The 18,333-nt window shown below is 46.7% G+C and overlaps 5 protein-coding genes and 1 long non-coding RNA gene across 7 annotated transcripts; 3 read left to right on the top strand and 3 right to left on the bottom strand.

Moving 5' to 3' along the window:
• Window positions 1-1,749: 1,749 nt before the first annotated feature.
• LOC9644167 (putative metabolite transport protein HI_1104) lies at window positions 1,750-3,429 on the top strand. The gene is made up of 3 exons (XM_002983747.2): window positions 1,750-2,031; window positions 2,076-2,386; window positions 2,453-3,429. The coding sequence occupies exons 1-3, from the start codon at window positions 1,750-1,752 to the stop codon at window positions 3,219-3,221; spliced, it is 1,362 nt and encodes a 453-aa protein (XP_002983793.1). The 3' UTR covers window positions 3,222-3,429.
• Window positions 3,430-8,684: 5,255 nt separating this feature from the next.
• LOC112351265 lies at window positions 8,685-9,808 on the bottom strand. Its single transcript, XR_002994066.1, has 4 exons — window positions 9,526-9,808; window positions 9,309-9,444; window positions 9,118-9,218; window positions 8,685-9,047 (listed from the first exon to the last, which is right to left on the bottom strand). It is a non-coding gene; the product is annotated as an uncharacterized LOC112351265 (long non-coding RNA).
• A 141-nt stretch (window positions 9,809-9,949) lies between these two features.
• Window positions 9,950-12,620, top strand: LOC9643851 (probable auxin efflux carrier component 1b). 2 transcript variants are annotated; one of them, XM_002983745.2, is made up of 6 exons: window positions 9,951-11,451; window positions 11,510-11,819; window positions 11,885-11,970; window positions 12,036-12,193; window positions 12,249-12,325; window positions 12,389-12,556. In XM_002983745.2, the coding sequence occupies exons 1-6, from the start codon at window positions 10,086-10,088 to the stop codon at window positions 12,453-12,455; spliced, it is 2,064 nt and encodes a 687-aa protein (XP_002983791.1). In that variant the 5' UTR covers window positions 9,951-10,085; the 3' UTR covers window positions 12,456-12,556. The 2 variants fall into 2 exon arrangements, with proteins under 2 accessions (XP_024544554.1, XP_002983791.1); XM_024688786.1 differs by having other exon boundaries at window positions 9,950-11,451; window positions 12,036-12,325; window positions 12,389-12,620.
• On the bottom strand, window positions 12,490-14,442 carry LOC112351264 (probable dolichyl pyrophosphate Glc1Man9GlcNAc2 alpha-1,3-glucosyltransferase). The gene is made up of 5 exons (XM_024688787.1): window positions 13,668-14,442; window positions 13,404-13,610; window positions 13,108-13,345; window positions 12,651-13,037; window positions 12,490-12,595 (listed from the first exon to the last, which is right to left on the bottom strand). Exons 1-5 carry the CDS (start codon window positions 14,361-14,363, stop codon window positions 12,573-12,575), a joined length of 1,551 nt encoding a protein of 516 aa, XP_024544555.1. The 5' UTR covers window positions 14,364-14,442; the 3' UTR covers window positions 12,490-12,572.
• LOC9643850 (pentatricopeptide repeat-containing protein At2g35030, mitochondrial) lies at window positions 14,440-16,571 on the bottom strand. Its single transcript, XM_002983639.2, has 3 exons — window positions 16,387-16,571; window positions 15,133-16,255; window positions 14,440-14,922 (listed from the first exon to the last, which is right to left on the bottom strand). Exons 1-3 carry the CDS (start codon window positions 16,569-16,571, stop codon window positions 14,440-14,442), a joined length of 1,791 nt encoding a protein of 596 aa, XP_002983685.2.
• Window positions 16,376-18,332, top strand: LOC112351298 (pentatricopeptide repeat-containing protein At3g02330, mitochondrial-like). Its single transcript, XM_024688916.1, has 3 exons — window positions 16,376-16,419; window positions 16,470-16,750; window positions 16,807-18,332. The coding sequence occupies exon 3, from the start codon at window positions 16,846-16,848 to the stop codon at window positions 18,277-18,279; it is 1,434 nt and encodes a 477-aa protein (XP_024544684.1). The 5' UTR covers window positions 16,376-16,419; window positions 16,470-16,750; window positions 16,807-16,845; the 3' UTR covers window positions 18,280-18,332.
• Window position 18,333: the final 1 nt, after the last annotated feature.

Below are 18,333 nucleotides of genomic sequence, written 5' to 3'. Positions count from 1 at the left end.
CACAATATTGCATTCTTAATCTGCAAAATAATAATAATTTAATATTATTTACAGAAGAAAGAAAACTGTAATTGGCAAGTACACTTCATTTTACTGTCAGTAGTCATCGAGAATGCAGTGCTTTAGATCCAGCATATATGACAGATATACAAGCTTGGGAGCACATTGCTAGAATAGTTCCAGTGGACAGAGATGCTAAGTATCACCGTAGCTTAGGTGAAGGAATTTGGAAAGTGGCTGACATATGCAGATTCACAGCCCTGTTGTTGGATGCCAACTGGTTGGTCCCCATCTTGTGTCAACTCTTCAATGAGACAATGGAGCGTCCATATGGAACATTAGCAGAGTCGTCTTGATCTACTATGCAGGAAACCCAACACTCCTGTCGAACCGTCACATCTATGATATCAACAATCTTCACCAAGATCCTTGCAAAGGTGGCTGAGCACCTAGTGACATGGACAAGGACGAATGGCTGTAGATCCAGGGGACAGGTGGGATTCACGCCCTGCATGGTCACCCTCCAAGTGAAGTTACGCCGCAATTTAACTGTGTTTACATGGGCTATGTGGACATTGCCAAGGCATTCAATGTCACAAGCTAAACTCTTTCAGCATCTCTACTAGTTCAATATTCCACCTAAGCTAATAAAGATGATCCAATTGTTATACAAGAATGTGCAAGCTGATGTTCTCAAACAAGCACCTGACAACTGTGACACTAGAGTTAGACAAAGATGTCCCCTCTCTCCTACACTATTTTGGCTTATTCAGTTCTACTGCTGGCCACCATCCGAAGGCCACCCATCTACAATGCTAGTTTGACACCTTAGTTGCATTCTGCAATGAAATAGGGCTCATAATGAATATGAAAGGTGATGGTGTATTTGGGCCAAGTGTGCTCATATACAAAGGCAACTACATAAAAATACCTTGGCTACACAGTAGACCACAAGTTTCCGAGAGGAGAGAATCATGATAGCATCATGAGCACCAATCTTACTGTCACCAGGGAAAAGTCCACAGGTGGGGGTAAAGCGGACATACTACATGACAAAAGTCACAGCGACTGCATTGTACAATGCCAAATGTTAGGGCCCAGCCTTAACAACTCAATGTGGGCTAGATCAACAAACGCTTCTTGGCAGCAGAATTCAGCTTGTACAGGACAACTTACCCAATTCTAATCCTCGAAACCAGCCTTCTCCCTCTAGAGATCCTAGCATAGATGGCTGAGACTCTAGGGAAAGGGTGAGAAGCTTGGACACAATCTTGAAACACTGTACAGTGAATTGATAAACTGACTAGAGTTCTGAATGTGGCAAGCCTTGCAGCAATGGTTCTCCTTACAAACCACCATCTTTGACAATCCATAGAGGCAAGAGACATATGGAGTACAATCGTTGATCAAATGTTCAATGTCCCCAACTTGCTCGAAGCAAGTTGGGTAGAGTCTCCTCTCACGGTCTCAGTAGTTCCGTGGTATGAGATCATCAAACACCAAGCTCTGGTTCTGTGATCTCCACCATTTGCCTCCGAGGCCAACGACTCTGCCTATTTCTGAGGGAGATGGAGCTCAGCTGCTATAACAGAATTGATGCCCAGCATCGCGAACACGAACTACCAGCCACTACCGCAACTGCAGAGGGGGACATAGCATTCATCTGTGACAAAACATGGCAACCTAACTAAACTACAGATCCGTCGCATTTCTACGCCTTCAACAAATTTAGGGTATAAGCGGGAAACTATGGACTGGAGGATGTCTTTGGCGCTCAACGCCGCTGCGATGATGGAGCGAGCGGACGAGGCGCTCGTTCCGGCTGTGTACTCCGAGATCGCGGCATGCTTTGGGATCGGTCCCTCGGCCCTGGGATGGCTCACCTTCGTCCGCGCGCTCGTCCAGGCCCTGGCGTCGCCTCTCGCCGCCTATCTCGCCATGACCTACAATCGCGCGCACATCGTCGGCCTGGGCGCGCTGGTGTGGGGCGTGGCAACGGCGGGAGTGGGAATTTCCAGGAGCTACTGGCAGGTAAGAAGAAATCTGAAAGCTTTGGAAGGATAAAATTTTCATAGGCCGTGATCGCCAGGGCAGTGAATGGCATTGGTCTTGCCGTGGTTGTTCCAGCGATCCAGTCTTTAGTGGCCGATAGCCACAAGGAGGAGAGTAGAGGGCTGGCTTTTGGCTGGCTACACGCTTCCGGCCAGCTGGGAACAGTCTTTGGAGGAGTTTTTGCTACACTCCTCGCAGGCACGAATGTTTTCTCTGGAGTTCCTGGCTGGAGGGTGGCGTTCTTCATCGTCGCTCTACTTAGCGTGCTCCTCGGGATCATTGTCTATGCCATCGTCAAAGATCCAACCCCGCCTAGATCGTCGGGCAATTGCACGTAAGTTTCTTTTCTCGTTGTTGCTGCTTGAAGTTCTTGCTCAATGGGTGACAATGATCTTCGCAGGTCTGTCAGCGAGAAAACGAAAGAGATGATCCGAGGCACGCGTTCCGTGCTGAGCTTGAGGACGTTCCAAGTCATCGTGGCACAAGGGGTGGTCGGTCAGACGCCATGGAACGCCATGGTTTTCTTCACGCTCTGGCTGGAGCTCCTGGGATTCGGGCATGCCAGGGCGGCTCTGTGCGTGGCACTCCTCTCCATCGGCAACGCATTTGGATCGGTCTTCGGGGGATGGGTTGGCGACGTTGCAGCAGCCAGGTTTCCAAACGCTGGCCGGATCGCTTGCTCGCAGTTTAGCGCCGGGGTCGGGATTCCTCTCTCGGCACTGCTCCTGCTCGGGCTTCCAAGCCGGCCATCTTTTGCCTGGGCTTACGGCTTGGTCCTCTACGCCATGGGCTTCCTCATGTCTTGGAACTCTCCCGCGACGAACTGGCCCATCTTCTCGGAGATTGTACCGGCGGAGCTCCGCACGACTGTGTACGCGCTGGACATGGCCCTGGAGAAGTCCGTAGCGGCCGTCGGCTCTCCTCTGGTGGGAATACTCTCGGAAGTTTTCGGTTTTAGTAGCAAGCCGGATGGTGGTGGCGGGTCAAACGCACGAGCAATGGCACGGGGACTGTTTCTTTGTATTGCCGTGCCATTTGTGGCGTGCATCGCGATCATCTCGGCGCTCTACGTCACATACCCGGTGGACAGGGACGCTGCTCGAGTAAACCGAGAGTATGTTAAGCTGGAGGTGGATGACGAAGACAGGCCAGCAGTTGCTGTCGAGTAGAAAATGGATGCCGTTCTTGGAACCCGCTTGATCTTGGGGATCTATCAACCACCATATTTCCATATTTCATGCAGATTTGCAGGCTTGCTTGTTTTGGGTGATTGAAGATTTCAGAGTAGAATGCATGGGTTAAGGAGATTGCTCTTGGCAAATTCCTAATTTATGCCATAACAAAGCTAGTAAAAAGCATTAGTGAATCACCACTTAATACTTTACAGCACTTAAACTAACTATATTTTAATATACTAATGTATCAGGGATAAATATTCTTTTACCCTTGGATTTGTGAAGCTGATGGTTTAAATGTAAAATTTCTTTAAAAAACAGTTAATATAGCCAAATGTGGATGATCTTCTCCAGCTTCGCTGGATCAAATGGCCACCTACTAAACATGATGCTGGCACAACAATTCACCTAGTCCTTGCTACAATGCTTCTTTCCTCTTTTGTAAAGAGTAAACTTTATTAGAGATTTGATCCAAAAGGAGGAAAGATTGATGAACGTGGGTAATTAGATTCTCTAGTTTCTTCTTGAGCTGCTTGATCATAGGGATATACATCACCCTGATTCATATTGACAATGTTAGATGTTAGAAGGATTTTATATGTGAGTCACCAGTAGATAAACAAAGGTGTGTAGTGTGAAACACTAATGAAGAAGCAGTAACCTAATGGCTGTTGCAAATATAACTTCGAGTATTGAAAGTTATCTGTTGGTTAATCCTTTTAAATATTTTTTCCTTACTGCCACAATGGCAAGAAATCGTTAGTTCCCTTTAGTAACCCCTTTTGTTCAAATGTTAGTAAATTGGGCTTAGCATTTATACTTAACCAAATGGACATAAAGTAAGAACTCCTAAGTGTTTCTAGTTAAGCATACTTGGCCTGGTTTTTAATTCTCTCTTGCTCTATCTTGCATTAGCTTGATAAAAACCTTCGCATATTAAGACTAGTCCCTCAATAATGCTAGATGATAACTTATCGTGTCTGCTAAACACCCTTGCTATCATGCCCTTTGTGCTATTCCTATTTAAGTCCCAAATGTTATTTATGGAAAGTATCTAGATTTGTTCATTTAGCATATCTATGGAATGTAGAGATTGTCCTGAATGCAATAGTGTTCATTCTATATCCAAATTCGCAATCTAAAAACATTCCATATTTAATAAGTTTGAGTTTGTCCTAAAGACTAACTCCTAATACTAAGGGAGGCTTGGGGTAAAAGCCCAAAACATGTATTCTTCAAGAGGGGGCTATAGGGGGTTCCAAATGTATAATAGGGATAGTGGGTAGGTCGGGCATGGACAATTAACCTAAAACATAGTTTAATTCCCACTTGTGTGCCTGTCCTTGTTCTGTGTTTGGCTTGGGTCTAAACCCATATTCCATACCATGCTAGTTGGTGTAGTATCTATATCCTCGTGTTAAGCTACCGGTATGCTAAAATAGTGCTAGACTCCATTTAACTTCATTTTATGTGTTGGTTTTGGCATTGGGATGTTGGATGCTCTAGAATTGTTCCAAGTTGCTCCACACTCCTGTCCCTTTGTTCCTTGGGCTATACACTTGGAAGTTATTCTGTGCTTCAATGCCATTACTCCTTAGCTCTATGCTTGAGAATTTAGCACTATTTTTTTATTCAATGGCCCAAGGCCTTGAAATTTGGGTTCCACTCTACTATCCTTTAAACATGTGGCATGTGGTAGATGGCATGTGACACATGGCATATGGAAAGTAGAGATTCCACTTCGTGGTTGTCCTATGGTAAATCACCATAAAATAAAGGGTAAAAACCACATGTGCTACAGTGGCTACTTATTTAACACTACTTGGCCTCAGCAAGTAGTTTACCACCGGAATGACTAAAGCCACACTAGCAAGCCTAAGGGAACAAACTAGATCAAACCAATAACAAACTTTTATCCTTATAAAAGCAAGCAAAACAAGTATTTGATCAATGCAGGAAAAAGATTGAGCAGCAAGATTTAAATTACATTGGTTGAGCAAAGAAAGCATTGTGACGAATGCATGTACTTGATGATGCATTGTTGACTAGTATTAACACTCAACCTTTTACATGGAGACTTGTGGGATTTTATAATTCCCTCTAAGAACTTTAATAGTTTCTTTTGGGGAAATACATACTTCTTCAAAGTGGAATACAATATTGATATTATTCTAATTAAGTTTTCAATGTATCAAAATTATAACAATCAAAATAGTGTTTGCTAATTGGGCAGCATATGCTGGGAAATATCTAGTCCTTCAATAATACTTAATTACATATAACATATATTTCAAACTTTGGGTTTGCTGATTTCAAATAAACTTTTTGATGGAGAGATTAAGTCAATATCATATAGCTGTCAAACAAACCTGTCAAACACGGTTTCACAACCTGTTAGACACGGCTTCTGAACCTATCAAATATAGGACATTCTTATGAATAGGGCAAACACTACTTGGATTCAAAGCATCTCAGCCATTCAGGTGCTGGAGTTTACAAAAATTCATGGAGCAGGTTAGTGGTTACCAGATTGTTTGTGATGCTTTTATAAAATTATTTTTTGTTTTTGCAGTGGCTAGTATTGGTATTCTTGCTCGTTTGCACTCATGTATATGCATCTCAAAACCATCTCTTGCTTGAGGAGTATAAAGCCTTGATTTCCATTTCAAAGGGGATCTACAATCAGCATGGTGATCATCTATTGAGCAGCTGGAGCAAGGAGAACTCTATGCACGTATGCTATAATTGGACAGGAGTGAAGTGTGATTCTACTGGACATGTTATCAAGGTTGACTTAAGCAGCCAAGATCTATTTGGTACCATTTCTCCTGATATTGGGCAGCTTACTTATTTAAAAGTGTTGAATGTGAGCTTTAACAAACACCTCTCAGGTGTTATACCAGCTTCCATTGGGCAAATCCTTGGGTTGGAAAAATTATATCTTGGACAAACAAATCTCACAGGAAAGATTCCAGGTTCATTTGGACAACTTCATGAACTGAAGGAATATGACATTAGTGGAGTTTCTATAGGAACGTTTCCAACACCACTTTTGCAACTTCATAAACTCAGAATGCTTTCCTTATATGACTGTAATATTACTGATATCCTTCCCAGCTTCAGCAATATGACAAATCTTATTCATCTTGACTTATATGGAAATAAGCTATTTGGATCTATTCTCTCCAGCTTAGATAATCAAAAGATGCTAAAGTATCTTGACCTATCATTTAATCAACTCACAGGCTATATCCCCTTCAGCTTGGGCAATCTTAGCAGTCTCACTGATCTTTACCTCTCTAATAATCATTTTTCGGGTGGTATTACCTCTAGCTTGGGAAATTGCTCACACATGGAAGTTCTTCGCTTGGCTACCAATATCCTCCAAGGGGAAATCCCAGATATTTTTGGGACTATGCCAAATCTAGTAAAGTTTTTGATTGATAACAACAAGTTTAGTGGTAACTTCCTTAAAAGTTTGGAAAACTGCAATAAACTGGAATGGTTTGTGACAGGAAATAACAGTTTCACAGGTGGGTGTTTGTTTGTTATTTATACTAATTAGACTAATAACATTTTCGTTTAGGAAACTTCCCAAGCGTAAACTCAACTCATATGGAAGTTTTTTGTGTAAGAGATAATAGATTAACTGGCCCGGTTCCCTATTGGAGTTTTGCTCCTAAACTCCGAGTTTTAGACTTGGGTGGAAATAAGTTTTCGGGAGATATACCAGGTTGGATATGGAACTGCCCTTTACTTCAAGTGATTGACCTCTATAATAATGAGTTTGAAGGTCTACTTCCAAATAATTTTGACAACCTTTTAGCATTCACACATCCCATTTCTTCTTCTAATGAGTCTATTTCATCATATGAACTAGTGCTTCATATTAAAAGAGGAAATTATTGCTATAAGTATTTACTACAAGATATCACATTATTGGATTTGTCGGGCAACAAATTAAAAGGAAATATTCCACAGAATATTGGAAAACTTAAGGGCCTTAAATATTTGAGGCTCTCAAATAATTTACTTAATGGCAGCATTCCTAATGATATTGGCTCCATATTTGATCTAGAAGAATTGGATCTCTCTTATAATTTCTTCAAAGGGAACATTCCAAGATCATTTGAGCTCCTTACCAAACTTGCTATTTTTAATGTTTCTTTCAATAACTTATCAGGTCAAATTCCTACCAGTGGCCAATTTATGACATTTGACCCTTTTGCTTATATTGGAAATGCTGAGTTATGTGGAAAACCTTTATATTCAAATTGTACTACATCCAATGAATTACCTACATCTAATTCATCACATAACTCCATATGGTGGAGCCAAAATGTGCACCCAATAGTATTCCCAATAACTGCATTTGTGAGTTTTATAATTGGGATGTTATTGACAATGATATTATAAATATTTCTCTTATGTTTTAATAGAAATAAAGAGTGTCTTGAATCATTCAAATAGGACATAAAATAAAAAATATCAACATAAGATAGATATGGATTAATTTAAAAAAACATATTTTGATATAATTTAAATATTCTACAAAATATTTTAGGAAAAAAAATTCATTAAAAATAATGAAGAAACAATATGAGGATAGTAACATAGTGCCAACTCAAGGTGTAATAACTTAAAGTATAACATAGTTTAGGAAGGTTAAACCTTTTTGTCTTGTCATTTAGCACTAGATTATAACTTAGTATCAGTGGTTAACTTTGGGTAATTGTAGGTACACAAAAAGTGGAAATAAAGAAGTTGAAATTACTTTAAAATTACCTTATAATTTTTATATAAAAATATTTAATTACTAGTTTGTAATGTTCATATTTTAATTCAAAATAAAACTAGCTGAATTTGATTTATTGCCAAAAATAGCTAATTTTATAATGAAATTTAAAAATAATAATTATATTTTAACACTTTTTGGTATAATAAAAACATTCTCTCAAGAACCTTTCAGAATACTAAAACCTAAATTTTTAAATTGCCAGGACTAAATTGTTAGAAATCTAAACAAAATTTATTAGTGATACATAGCTGATTTTATATGGAAATTTTGCTCTCTAGAATTAACCTTGATTATAAGTGAATTAGAAAAAGTTTGAAGTGTTAAAACATTCTAGAATATGTTTGAACATTCTAAATATATTTTTAACTAAGTCAGGCCAAAATCGGAAGCTTATCACTTATGCTTGCCTTGACCAAGTGGTGTCGCAAAAAATTCAGCCGGCCCACCGTCTCAAGAAGATTACGATCCTCAGTACCCACATCAAAAGCATTAGTCGAACATAAAACCCAGCTTAGAAGAAACGAAACGGAGAAAGAGAGAACCTGGAAGAAACTTACGTTTATGTGATCAATCTTCTTTATTAGCGGTTCTTGGGAATCGAGAACGAACCTTTACTTGGTTTCTTCACTGCGGGCCCAGGAATAGCTCGCATCGCAATCATCTCGACGCTCCATGTCACGGACCCGATGGACACAGCAAAATCTTCTCCAACTCGTTCACAGATCCAGGCATCGGCTAAAAAAACCCGGACCGCCTCAGCATCTCTTTTTCTACTCGACAGCGGCCGGTGGCCTTTCTTCGTCATCGCCTCGCTCCAACTTTACATAATCTGGATTTGCCCGGGCAGCACCCCGCCAACTTTCAAGCCAGCTAGCTGTTTGATTTGCGGCTCCTCCCCCTCCCTCCTCGGGAACCATTTCCGGAAGCTAAGATGTTGTCAACGCTCCCGGATTGTCCATCTTTTACGCGAGATCGTTCCTTTTCCTTGTTTCTGTTGGTCGAGACTTGACAGATGTTTCACGCTGAAATGCAAGGTTGGGGTTGTCTCGAGTTATACTCGTTTGTCTCGTAAGCAATGATTTTGCGACTCACTTGTTTAATGGTGAAGTTGCCGCGATTGTTTTTCTGTCTTGGGTGCTCGCTCCGCAAATGATCGCCCACATGGAGGTGACAGTCCTATCATCCGAACCAACCTGGAAGCACCGGCGTGACAAAAATTAAACTTACGGAGATTTTGCAATGCTCGGAAGGAAGATCACAAGCGTGACGAATAAGAAACTTACCACGTTTGACAAAGTGGGAACGCGACGCCGCTTTTAAACTCGAGCTGCTCGTTGCCGTGTCCGTCAACGGGGAGCTGTGCAGTGTGTCTTTCGCACCCAAGCGCACTCCAAAGTCCACATGGAGGAATTGACTTAACTGCGGAATAAGTTTGTAAGAAACCATGATCCTGGTAAAAACAAAGAACAACGAAAGAGATTTTCAAAGACAGCTTAATACCTCCTGAGAGAGTGGGAAGTTCCTCGACTCTACGTAGAAACTCGTGCCATAAACTATGGCGCTCTGTACGGACCAGCTTCGATCACATGGAATGCATCCAAGATCTGTTGCCAAAAATCTTTGGTGTTGGTAGAATACACCGTTGTAATGTAGCAGTCTGCTGCCAGGCCCCCATCAAGTGAGAGAGAAAGGAGAGAAATCGTTAGCTCGCAAAGGAGAGTTGCATGTTGTAGCCAGCAGCAGCAGAGAAGATATGTGGTGATTGAGGCCATTCTCAAATAACTTAAATATTCCTCTCATCACCACCTCTGTCAGGTCGCATTTTTCTATGGCCCGCGGCAAGCAAGGAAAGAAATTAAGTATCTTACTCCTTCAAATACTATTACCTCTCTTCTAGACCGATTGCAAGTGTGTGTGTGTGTGTGTGTGTGTCTGTATGTGAGTTTGTGTGTCCTCACTTCAAATGCGGGTGAGGAGAACAAAACTTCTCGCGGTTCCGTGGTCGTCTAACTTCCTTTCCTCTGACAATTCTCCTGGGATCAAAGCTCCAATTCTCGAAGATGATCACGTTGCAAGAGTTTTACACGGTGATGTCGGCTGTGGTGCCACTCTATGTCGCAATGATCCTTGCTTATGGCTCCGTTCGATGGTGGAAGCTGCTCACACCTGCACAGTGCTCTGGGATAAATAGATTTGTGGCAATCTTTGCAGTACCTCTGCTCTCCTTTCAAATCATAGCGCACAACAATCCATACGACATGAATCCCAGGTTCGTAGCCGCTGATGTCCTCCAGAAGCTCATTGTTCTCGCAGTCCTCGCATCCTGGTCTAGGCTCAAAAAGTTCAGCTCGTCAGTCAGGAGCACCAGTGACACAAAGAGTAAAGACTTGGACTGGGCCATTACCTTGTTCATGGTGTCAACGCTCCCAAACACACTGGTATTGGGGATTCCTCTCGAAGTCGCGATGTACGGAGAGAAGCCAGCTGAATTAGTCGTCCAAGCGGTCGTTCTGCAGTGCATTGTCTGGTACACGCTGCTGCTCTTCCTCTACGAGTACAGAAGTGCCAAAAATCTCATCTTGGAGCAGTTTCCTGGACCGTCAGCTGCCAACATCGTCTCCTTTAGAATTGATCCGGATGTCATCTCGCTGGACGGAGAGCAGCAGCAGATCAAAACCGAGGCCGAGATCGGACAGGACGGGAAAATACATGTCCAGGTGAAGCGGTCACCACCACCACAACCACCACCACTACCACCGACGTCTTCAATGTACAGAGAGTACGACTCCTCCAGCATTTCTCTCCTGAGATCACCTGGCCTTGTTTCACCTCTGTCCTCGAAAGCTGGAACTCCGAGAGCTTCCGACCTCACAGGAGTAGAGATCTACTCGGTTCAATCTTCCAGGAACATGACTCCAACAGGCTCTTATACGGATCTCGGCTTGATGACGGGAACTCACGGCTCAAGTCCACACCTTCGACCAAGTAGCAACAATCCCGGCCTCTCTATCGAAACCAGTACCACTTTGTCGAGCAACGAGCTTCCACATTACTCCAATCACTCCTCCAATATGCACACTCCCAGGGAGCCTCCTTCGGAAGAGCAGAGTAATATGTTCGCTTACACCCCCGGCAGGCACCATTACTCGCCATCACCCAAAACCACCACCGGACCCGCTGCTCATGATGAGTTGCAGAAACAAGTTCCAAGGAGTCCAGGCCCACTGGAGAGATTGTTTGTCGGCAACCAGGTATTTTCTCCCATGAAACTAGCTGAAGCCGCGAGAAAGATGGACTACCAGCAACAGCAATACGAATCTCGAGAGATGCAAATGCTGGTGTGGAGCTCGAGCAACTCTCCTGCGTCTGATAGAGGCTGTTACGAGACCAGGAAATTGACAAGCCACAAGAACCTGTCAATTCAAAGTAAGTACGTTTCTATTTCTGTTTCAAGGAAAACTTACATCCTTACTTACGAGTGTAGTACCGTCGAACTCCACACCATTACATCCATGCATGGCCAAAGACTTCAGCTTCGTTGATAACGTTCTGTTCCAAAGAGAAGACACCACCCCGCTGTCAGAGAAGAATCTGAAGAGCGAATCACATTTGCCTTGCAAGGTTCCCTTCACGCCACCGAAACTGGTTGACAGCGACTCGTCAGCTCCGACTCAAATGCCACCACCTACAGTCATGACAAAACTCATCGTGAGAATGATGTGGAAGAAGCTGATCCGAAATCCAAATACTTACGCAAGTCTGCTCGGGCTTGCATGGGCCCTGATATCCTTCAGGTATCCTCTTCATCCATATTTCTACCTAGCTTGTCTCATCGCTAAAGCTCGTCATCTGTTGGCAGATGGAACGTCGGAATGCCAAAAATTCTTGAGCATTCCATCACAATCTTGTCCGACGCAGGCTTGGGGATGGCCATGTTCAGTCTGGGTGAGTACTTCAATCACTATATTCGTTGATTGGTTGCCAACGTCGGTGAGACTTTTCTTCTCCAGGCCTCTTTATGGCGCTGCAATCGAGTTTAATAGCCTGCGGGACTACCATGGCTGTTGTCGTGATGATCATTCGCTTCGTGACAGGCCCTGCTATTATGTCTGCGACATCGATTGCTGTTGGCCTCCGAAATGTCCAGTTGAGGGCCTCCATCATCCAGGTAATCGCCAATGCCATGTCCCAACTTTTCCAAACTCTTGTTGAATCTTGTCCAGGCAGCACTGCCACAAGGAATAGTTCCTTTTGTGTTCGCGAAGGAGTACAACGTCCATCCAGATGTCCTCAGCACGGCGTAAGTATGATGAGCGTCGTTGAACAAGCCTCACCATCCCCGGTTGTCTCTTTCTTCTTACAGTGTAATCTTCGGCATGCTGATCTCACTTCCCATCAATCTTCTCTACTATGTGCTGCTGGGCCTTTGAGATCCAGCCAATGCGTACGACGAGGCCAGCATCCTGCCGACATTTTCCGAATGTATATTGCGGAGAGTTGACTTGTGCCGTCATCGCATCATCGATTTTTAGCTCTACATTCAAGGACTAGACTCCAAATTTTTTGTCCTCTGTAAATTAATCGTTATCACTGGATCTGAGAGAACTTCTGCAAGCGCTACTTACTCGGAGGTGGTAGAGTAGACCAGTCGTGGATGGAGAACCCAGACCGAAACCACTGCACCCATATATAGAAGACGCCTATGCTACAATAAGCTGACACCAGCATCAGTGGTAGAAACTCGAGCCGCTGCGGGAAGAGAAATCGGTGTCCAAACTGACCGTATATCTCTATAAGAATCATTCCGGCCAAATAGCTTGATTTCAATCTTCCCAACGCTGTCCTTGAATGTCGTGACGCTTTTGATTTGTCTTCGCCTTTGCCGTCCACTTTGACGCTGAAATAGTTTGAAAAGCAATCCCACAGAAGCGTGGAATAGAGAAGCAGGACCAACACCTTAATGGGATACTCGCGGGCCTCGTAGAGCAGGGGGAAAAGCGAGTAGTAGCAAACTGCAAAAGAAACAAAACGATACAAAACCATTCGAGAGCGGCACAAGATTGATACGTGCACATGAGGTACCTGTCGAAAGGAATAGATAATCGTTTGCATTGTCCATTGATTCCACTGCGATCAGGCTGAATGGTACCACAAAGTGAAGTGACGCTTTCTCATGGACATGCCAGCCAAACATGAAGCCGCACATGTAAGCATATGTGATATAGTAGACAACTCTGGAAGGCTGTGGGTTTCTCCAAATCTTATAAAGCCAAGGGACAAGCGATGATAACACCATGGCGAATGTTATCAGCGGCGTAATCTGCATTTTTTAAGGTACTGTGAGAAGCGAAACAAAATGGAAGGACGAAAAAACTCACGCTTGGAAGAACCGCATAAGATGAAAACTCGCCCACGAGTCCTCCAGTGTAAGCCGCGGTGGTGGAATTTACTTTAAAACCAGCAGCCTTGAAAAGGATAGACAGAGCTTTATCTGCTGTGTTGTACATAGCCCAGATGTTTGGAGCCCAGTAAGCGTGACATAATCCTCGTCCAAATGGAAACAATCTCCTTAAAACTTGCTGGATCTGAAAACAAAGTTTGCTGGTACACAAAAATGGTGACGAAAAGGAAGCAAGGCCTACCTGGCCATAGTAAGCAAAGGGTCCAAAAGCGAACACCACAACACCAAGCACCGAAATGGCGAGCTGGAAAAAGTTGCGCAGCCTTCTTTGGCCAGAACAGTAGTGTCGAAGCAAATAGACGAAGTAAACTGGCCCAGCCACGGCAAACAAATGTTTGAAGCAGACCAAGGCGGCAAAAATCACTCCGCCCAGAAGATCTTTTCCCTGCTTGAGCGCTGCCAGAGACAGCAGCAAAATCCCCAGAAGGAATCCATTGTACTGGAAGTGGATGTGATCGACGATCAAGAGCCCGGGAGAAAACACGACCACTGCATAGACCAACTTCCTCTTATCTGGTGCCATACCTTTGCAGTAGCTCCACAGTCCAAGGTAGAGCACACTGTCTGCTACCATCACACTCCCCCTCTGGAACAACACGCACGAAGAGCTGGCGTAATTCTTCCCTGCGCTGAGATCCACGATCCTGGGATCCCACACCGCTGCAAATGCCGACAGAAGGCGCTCGAACCACGCGAAGAATGGGGGATAGTCCAGCGTCCACTCGCTGGTCTCATCGACATACCACCGATCGACAGGGAGCGAGTGCGTGATCGCCAGCCAGTTGCGGTGCACCTCGAAATCCGTGCTGTGGTAGGATGGAACAAGTAGGATCTTCACGCAAGTCGCGATGGCCGCCATCACCAGCAGCTCCCCCATCGCGCCGAAAAACCCTAGGAAGAAGAACCCTAGAACACAGCTACTTTTGTTTGAAATTTTGGCGCGAGGAGCTTCTTCATCCATATTCTTCCAACTCCCCATTAATCTCCCCGATCCAGGGATCCGCGATTTCTTTCTTGATGCTCGCGGCGGCGTAGAGATCCTGCATCAGCACGAATGTGGCCGGCTCCCTGGCATCAAATCGAAGCGCTGCCGCCGCCGCACGAGCCCCAGCTGCGGCATTGCGATGGATCTTGCAAGAAGAGAGCAAGCTCGCCCACGCGATCTCGTCGGGGAGGAAGGGCATGCTATGAATCAGCTCCTCCGCGTCGATAATCCTCCCCGATCTACCAAGAATGTCGATCATACACCGGTAGTGATCCTTCCCGGGCTTCAATCCGTAATCACAGCGCATCGACACGAAGATTTGCCAGCCTGTGGCAAGCAATCCGCCATGGCTACACGCCGTCAGCGCAGTGGAGAAGCCAATGAGATCTGGCGCGATGCCCTCGAGCGCCATGGCCCTAAACACCATCACCGCCTCCACTGCGTGCCCGTTCTGGGCATATGCCGCCACCATAGAGTTCCAAGAGAAGATGGTCCTCTGGGATATACGCCGGAAGATTCCCTCGAATATATCCACACGAGCGCGCTGCGCATACGCCGTGATCATGGCCGTCCAAGCCACAACATTCCGGCGGGGCATCGTGTCAAAAATCCCTTGAGCCTCGTCCAGATGCCCATTCTGGGCATATGCAGTTAGCATCGCCGTCCACGACACATCGTCCCGGTCAGGGATCCTATCAAACAGCTCCTTGGCTTCGCTAGCGTGGCCGCTATCGGAATAAGCGTTTAGCATGAGATTCCAGGAAATGTTGCTGGTAGGCATCGCGTTAAAGGTAGCACGGGCTTTCTCCAGATACCCAGAGTGGGCATATGCCTGAACAAGGATATTCCACGTCACCACATTCCGGAATGGAATTCTCTCAAACAGGAACTCAATCTGCTGGACATTCCCGCCCTGAGCGACGGCGTTGAGCAGCCCCGTCCATGTCACCACGTCGCGCTGGGGCGTGGAATCGAACACGCGCTTGGCACCCGCGGCGTCACCGGCTAGGGCATATGCCTGCGCGAGCGCGTTCCAAGCGGGAGTGTCCCACGCCGGCATTCGATCGAACAAAAACCTAACCCATGACACCTCCGATTCCTCGGCGAACGCATTGAGCATCGTCGTCCACGCGATCACATCTCTCTCGGGCATTGAATCAAACGCCTCTTTGGCATCGGGCAATTCCCGCGCTAAGGCAAATGCTTGGCAGATCGTGTTCCACGCCCGCACGCTCAGTGCCGGCATTGAATCGAAGATCTTCTTGGCATACTCTACGCGATTGTGGTGCGAGGCCACGGCGAGCATCGAGTTCCACGAGATGGCGTCCCTCTCTGGCATGGAATCGAATGCATTCTTGGCTTGCAGAAAATGCCCTTTCTGAGCATATGCCTGGAAGAGGGCATTCCACGTCACCACGCCCTTGTTAGGGCAGCGGTCGAACATTTGCTTGGCTTCCTCCAAATGCCCGTTCTGGGAAAATGCCGCGATGAGGATGTTCCACGAATACCGGTTGGGGCAAGCGAGCGAATCGAAAACCCCGCGCGCTTCCTCGGGGCTGCCGCACTTGCCATACATCCGCATCACCTGATTCATCACGAAATTGTTGGCGGAGAGATGGGGGCTCTGCGCGATCTGGGCATGGATTCGTCGCCCCTCTCGCAGGTTCTTGGCCTCGGCGCAAGCTTGCAGCTCCGCCGTGACGCTGTCCTGGGAAATTCTCGCATTTTGTGCCGAGAACTGGATTCCACGGATGAGAAACTTGGGGATGATCCATACGCCTCCGCTGCGACAGTGGAGCATCGATCGCCCATCGCAATCAGCAGAAATTTAAATTGTGTTTTAGCGCCAACGCACTTGGCTCTTAGCTATTTGGAAGAAGTAAAAAGAGCCCTAGTCATTAAATGGAAGCGCGGCCATGGCGCTGGGCGCGACGCTCTCCAATCCCATGTAAGTCTCCCTTTGTTTCCAACCTCGGCTATAGCTCGTGTGTTGCACAGCCGCGCCAGAGCTCCGCGCAAGGATCGCTTCGCTGGATCAGACAGGGAAATCCTCCGGAGATACAATGCAATGGTGCAACAAGGAATGCGATCGTTCAGCATCGGACTCGTGCTCGCGGCATTGAAAATCTGCAAGAATTCCAGGGACCTTGGCAGCGGCAGGAAGATCCACAGCGATCTGGTAGCCAGCGGCGACAACGCAAACGTGGTCGTGGCCAACACGCTGGTGGATATGTACGCAAAGTGTGGCAGCATGGCGGAGGCTCTGGCGGTGTTTCGAGGTATGGATTTCCACAGCGTTGTCTCTTGGAATTGTATCATCCTTGGCTATGCGCAGAGCGGAGATGGGGAGTTTGCTCTCGAGCTCTACGCGGCAATGGAGGAAGAAGGCGTCTCTCCAAACCGCGTCACGCTTCTAGCGGCTTTGAAGGCCTGCGCTAGCCTGGCGGAAAAGGGAGATCTTTCCGTGAGATCCAGATGCCTGGACCGAGGCATTTTGATCCACGAGCAAGCTGCCAGGAGCCAAGACGATCTCGAGGTGGCGGTGGCAACGAGCCTGATGGATATGTACACCAAGTGTGGTGCCATGGTGGAAGCTCGCGGGATTTTCGAGAAGATGGAACGGCGGGACTCGGTGTCATGGAACTGCATCATTCTTGGCTATGCTCTCGCCGGGGATGGAAGCCTGGCCCTAGAGCTCTTCGAGAGGATGAAGATGGAGGGCTGTGTTCCAGACTCGGTGACTTACGTTGCGGCTCTCAAGGCTTGCTCGAGCTTGGCAGAGGCAGAGGCGGAAGCCCCGGGGCTAGACGGGAAGCTCGTCAAGGCCGGGAGTTTTGAGACCGGGAGAAGGATCCACAGGCAGGCTTCTCAGGGAGGGGACGAGTCGGACTTGTTCGTGGCGACAACGCTGGTGGACATGTACGCAAAGTGTGGCTGCATGGCCGAAGCTCGCAGTGTCTTTGGGAGGATGGAGGAGCCCAGCGTGGTGTCCTGGACGGCGGTGATCCTCGGCTACGCTCAGACTGGGGAATGCGAGCTCGCGCTCCAGTTCTACGCCCGGATGAAGCAGCGCTTCTGCGTCCCGGACGCCTTCACTTACGTCGCTGCGCTCAAGGCCTGCGGGAGCTTGGGTGCGCTGGAGAGAGGGAGAAGAATCCAGGCTGATATCTCCAGCGCGGGTCTCCAGGGGGACGTATTCGTGGCCAACGCGCTGGTGGATTTCTTCGGCCAGGTTGGGAGCATGGGCGAGGCGGAGGAGGTGTTCCAGACCATCTCCCCGAAGAACTTGGTCTCGTGGAGCGCTCTCATGGCCGGGTATAGCTTCCAAGGCAACGTTGGACGAGTTCTAGAGCTGTTCGAGAGGATGCGGAGGGAGCAGCCGGGGATCCGACCGGACGAGATAACTTTCCGGACGATTCTCACGGCTTGCAGCCACGCCGGGATGGTGGACAGGGGGAAGGAGTGCTTCGAGGAGATGGCTGGGGTGTTTGGGATCCGGCCGGGGCTGGATCACTACAACTGCATGGTGGATCTTCTGGGACGAGCTAACCATCTGGAAGAAGCGGTGGCTATGGCGAGAGAGATGCCGTTTGAGGCGACCCTGGTGACTTGGACGACGATCCTCGGGGCGTGTCACAAGTGGAAGGATGTGGAGGCGGCGAGGGTGGCGTTTGATGCGGTGGTGGCGATGGATCCCAAGCACGCTGCTGCGTATGTGCTCATGTCCAATATCTATGGATTTGCCGGGATGTGGGAGGAGCAAGCTCGAGTCATAGAGATGGGAAGGCGAAACACGATAGTTGCGTGAGATGGTAAAAATTAACGAATATTATAAAGTTGTTGGAACCTGTTATTCTATAAG

Source organism: Selaginella moellendorffii, unplaced genomic scaffold, assembly GCF_000143415.4.
Source record: "Selaginella moellendorffii unplaced genomic scaffold, v1.0 SELMOscaffold_59, whole genome shotgun sequence".
Lineage (NCBI taxonomy): Eukaryota > Viridiplantae > Streptophyta > Lycopodiopsida > Selaginellales > Selaginellaceae > Selaginella > Selaginella moellendorffii.
The sequence above is the reverse complement of the archived record's forward strand: the minus strand, read 5'-3'. Positions and strand labels throughout refer to the sequence as shown.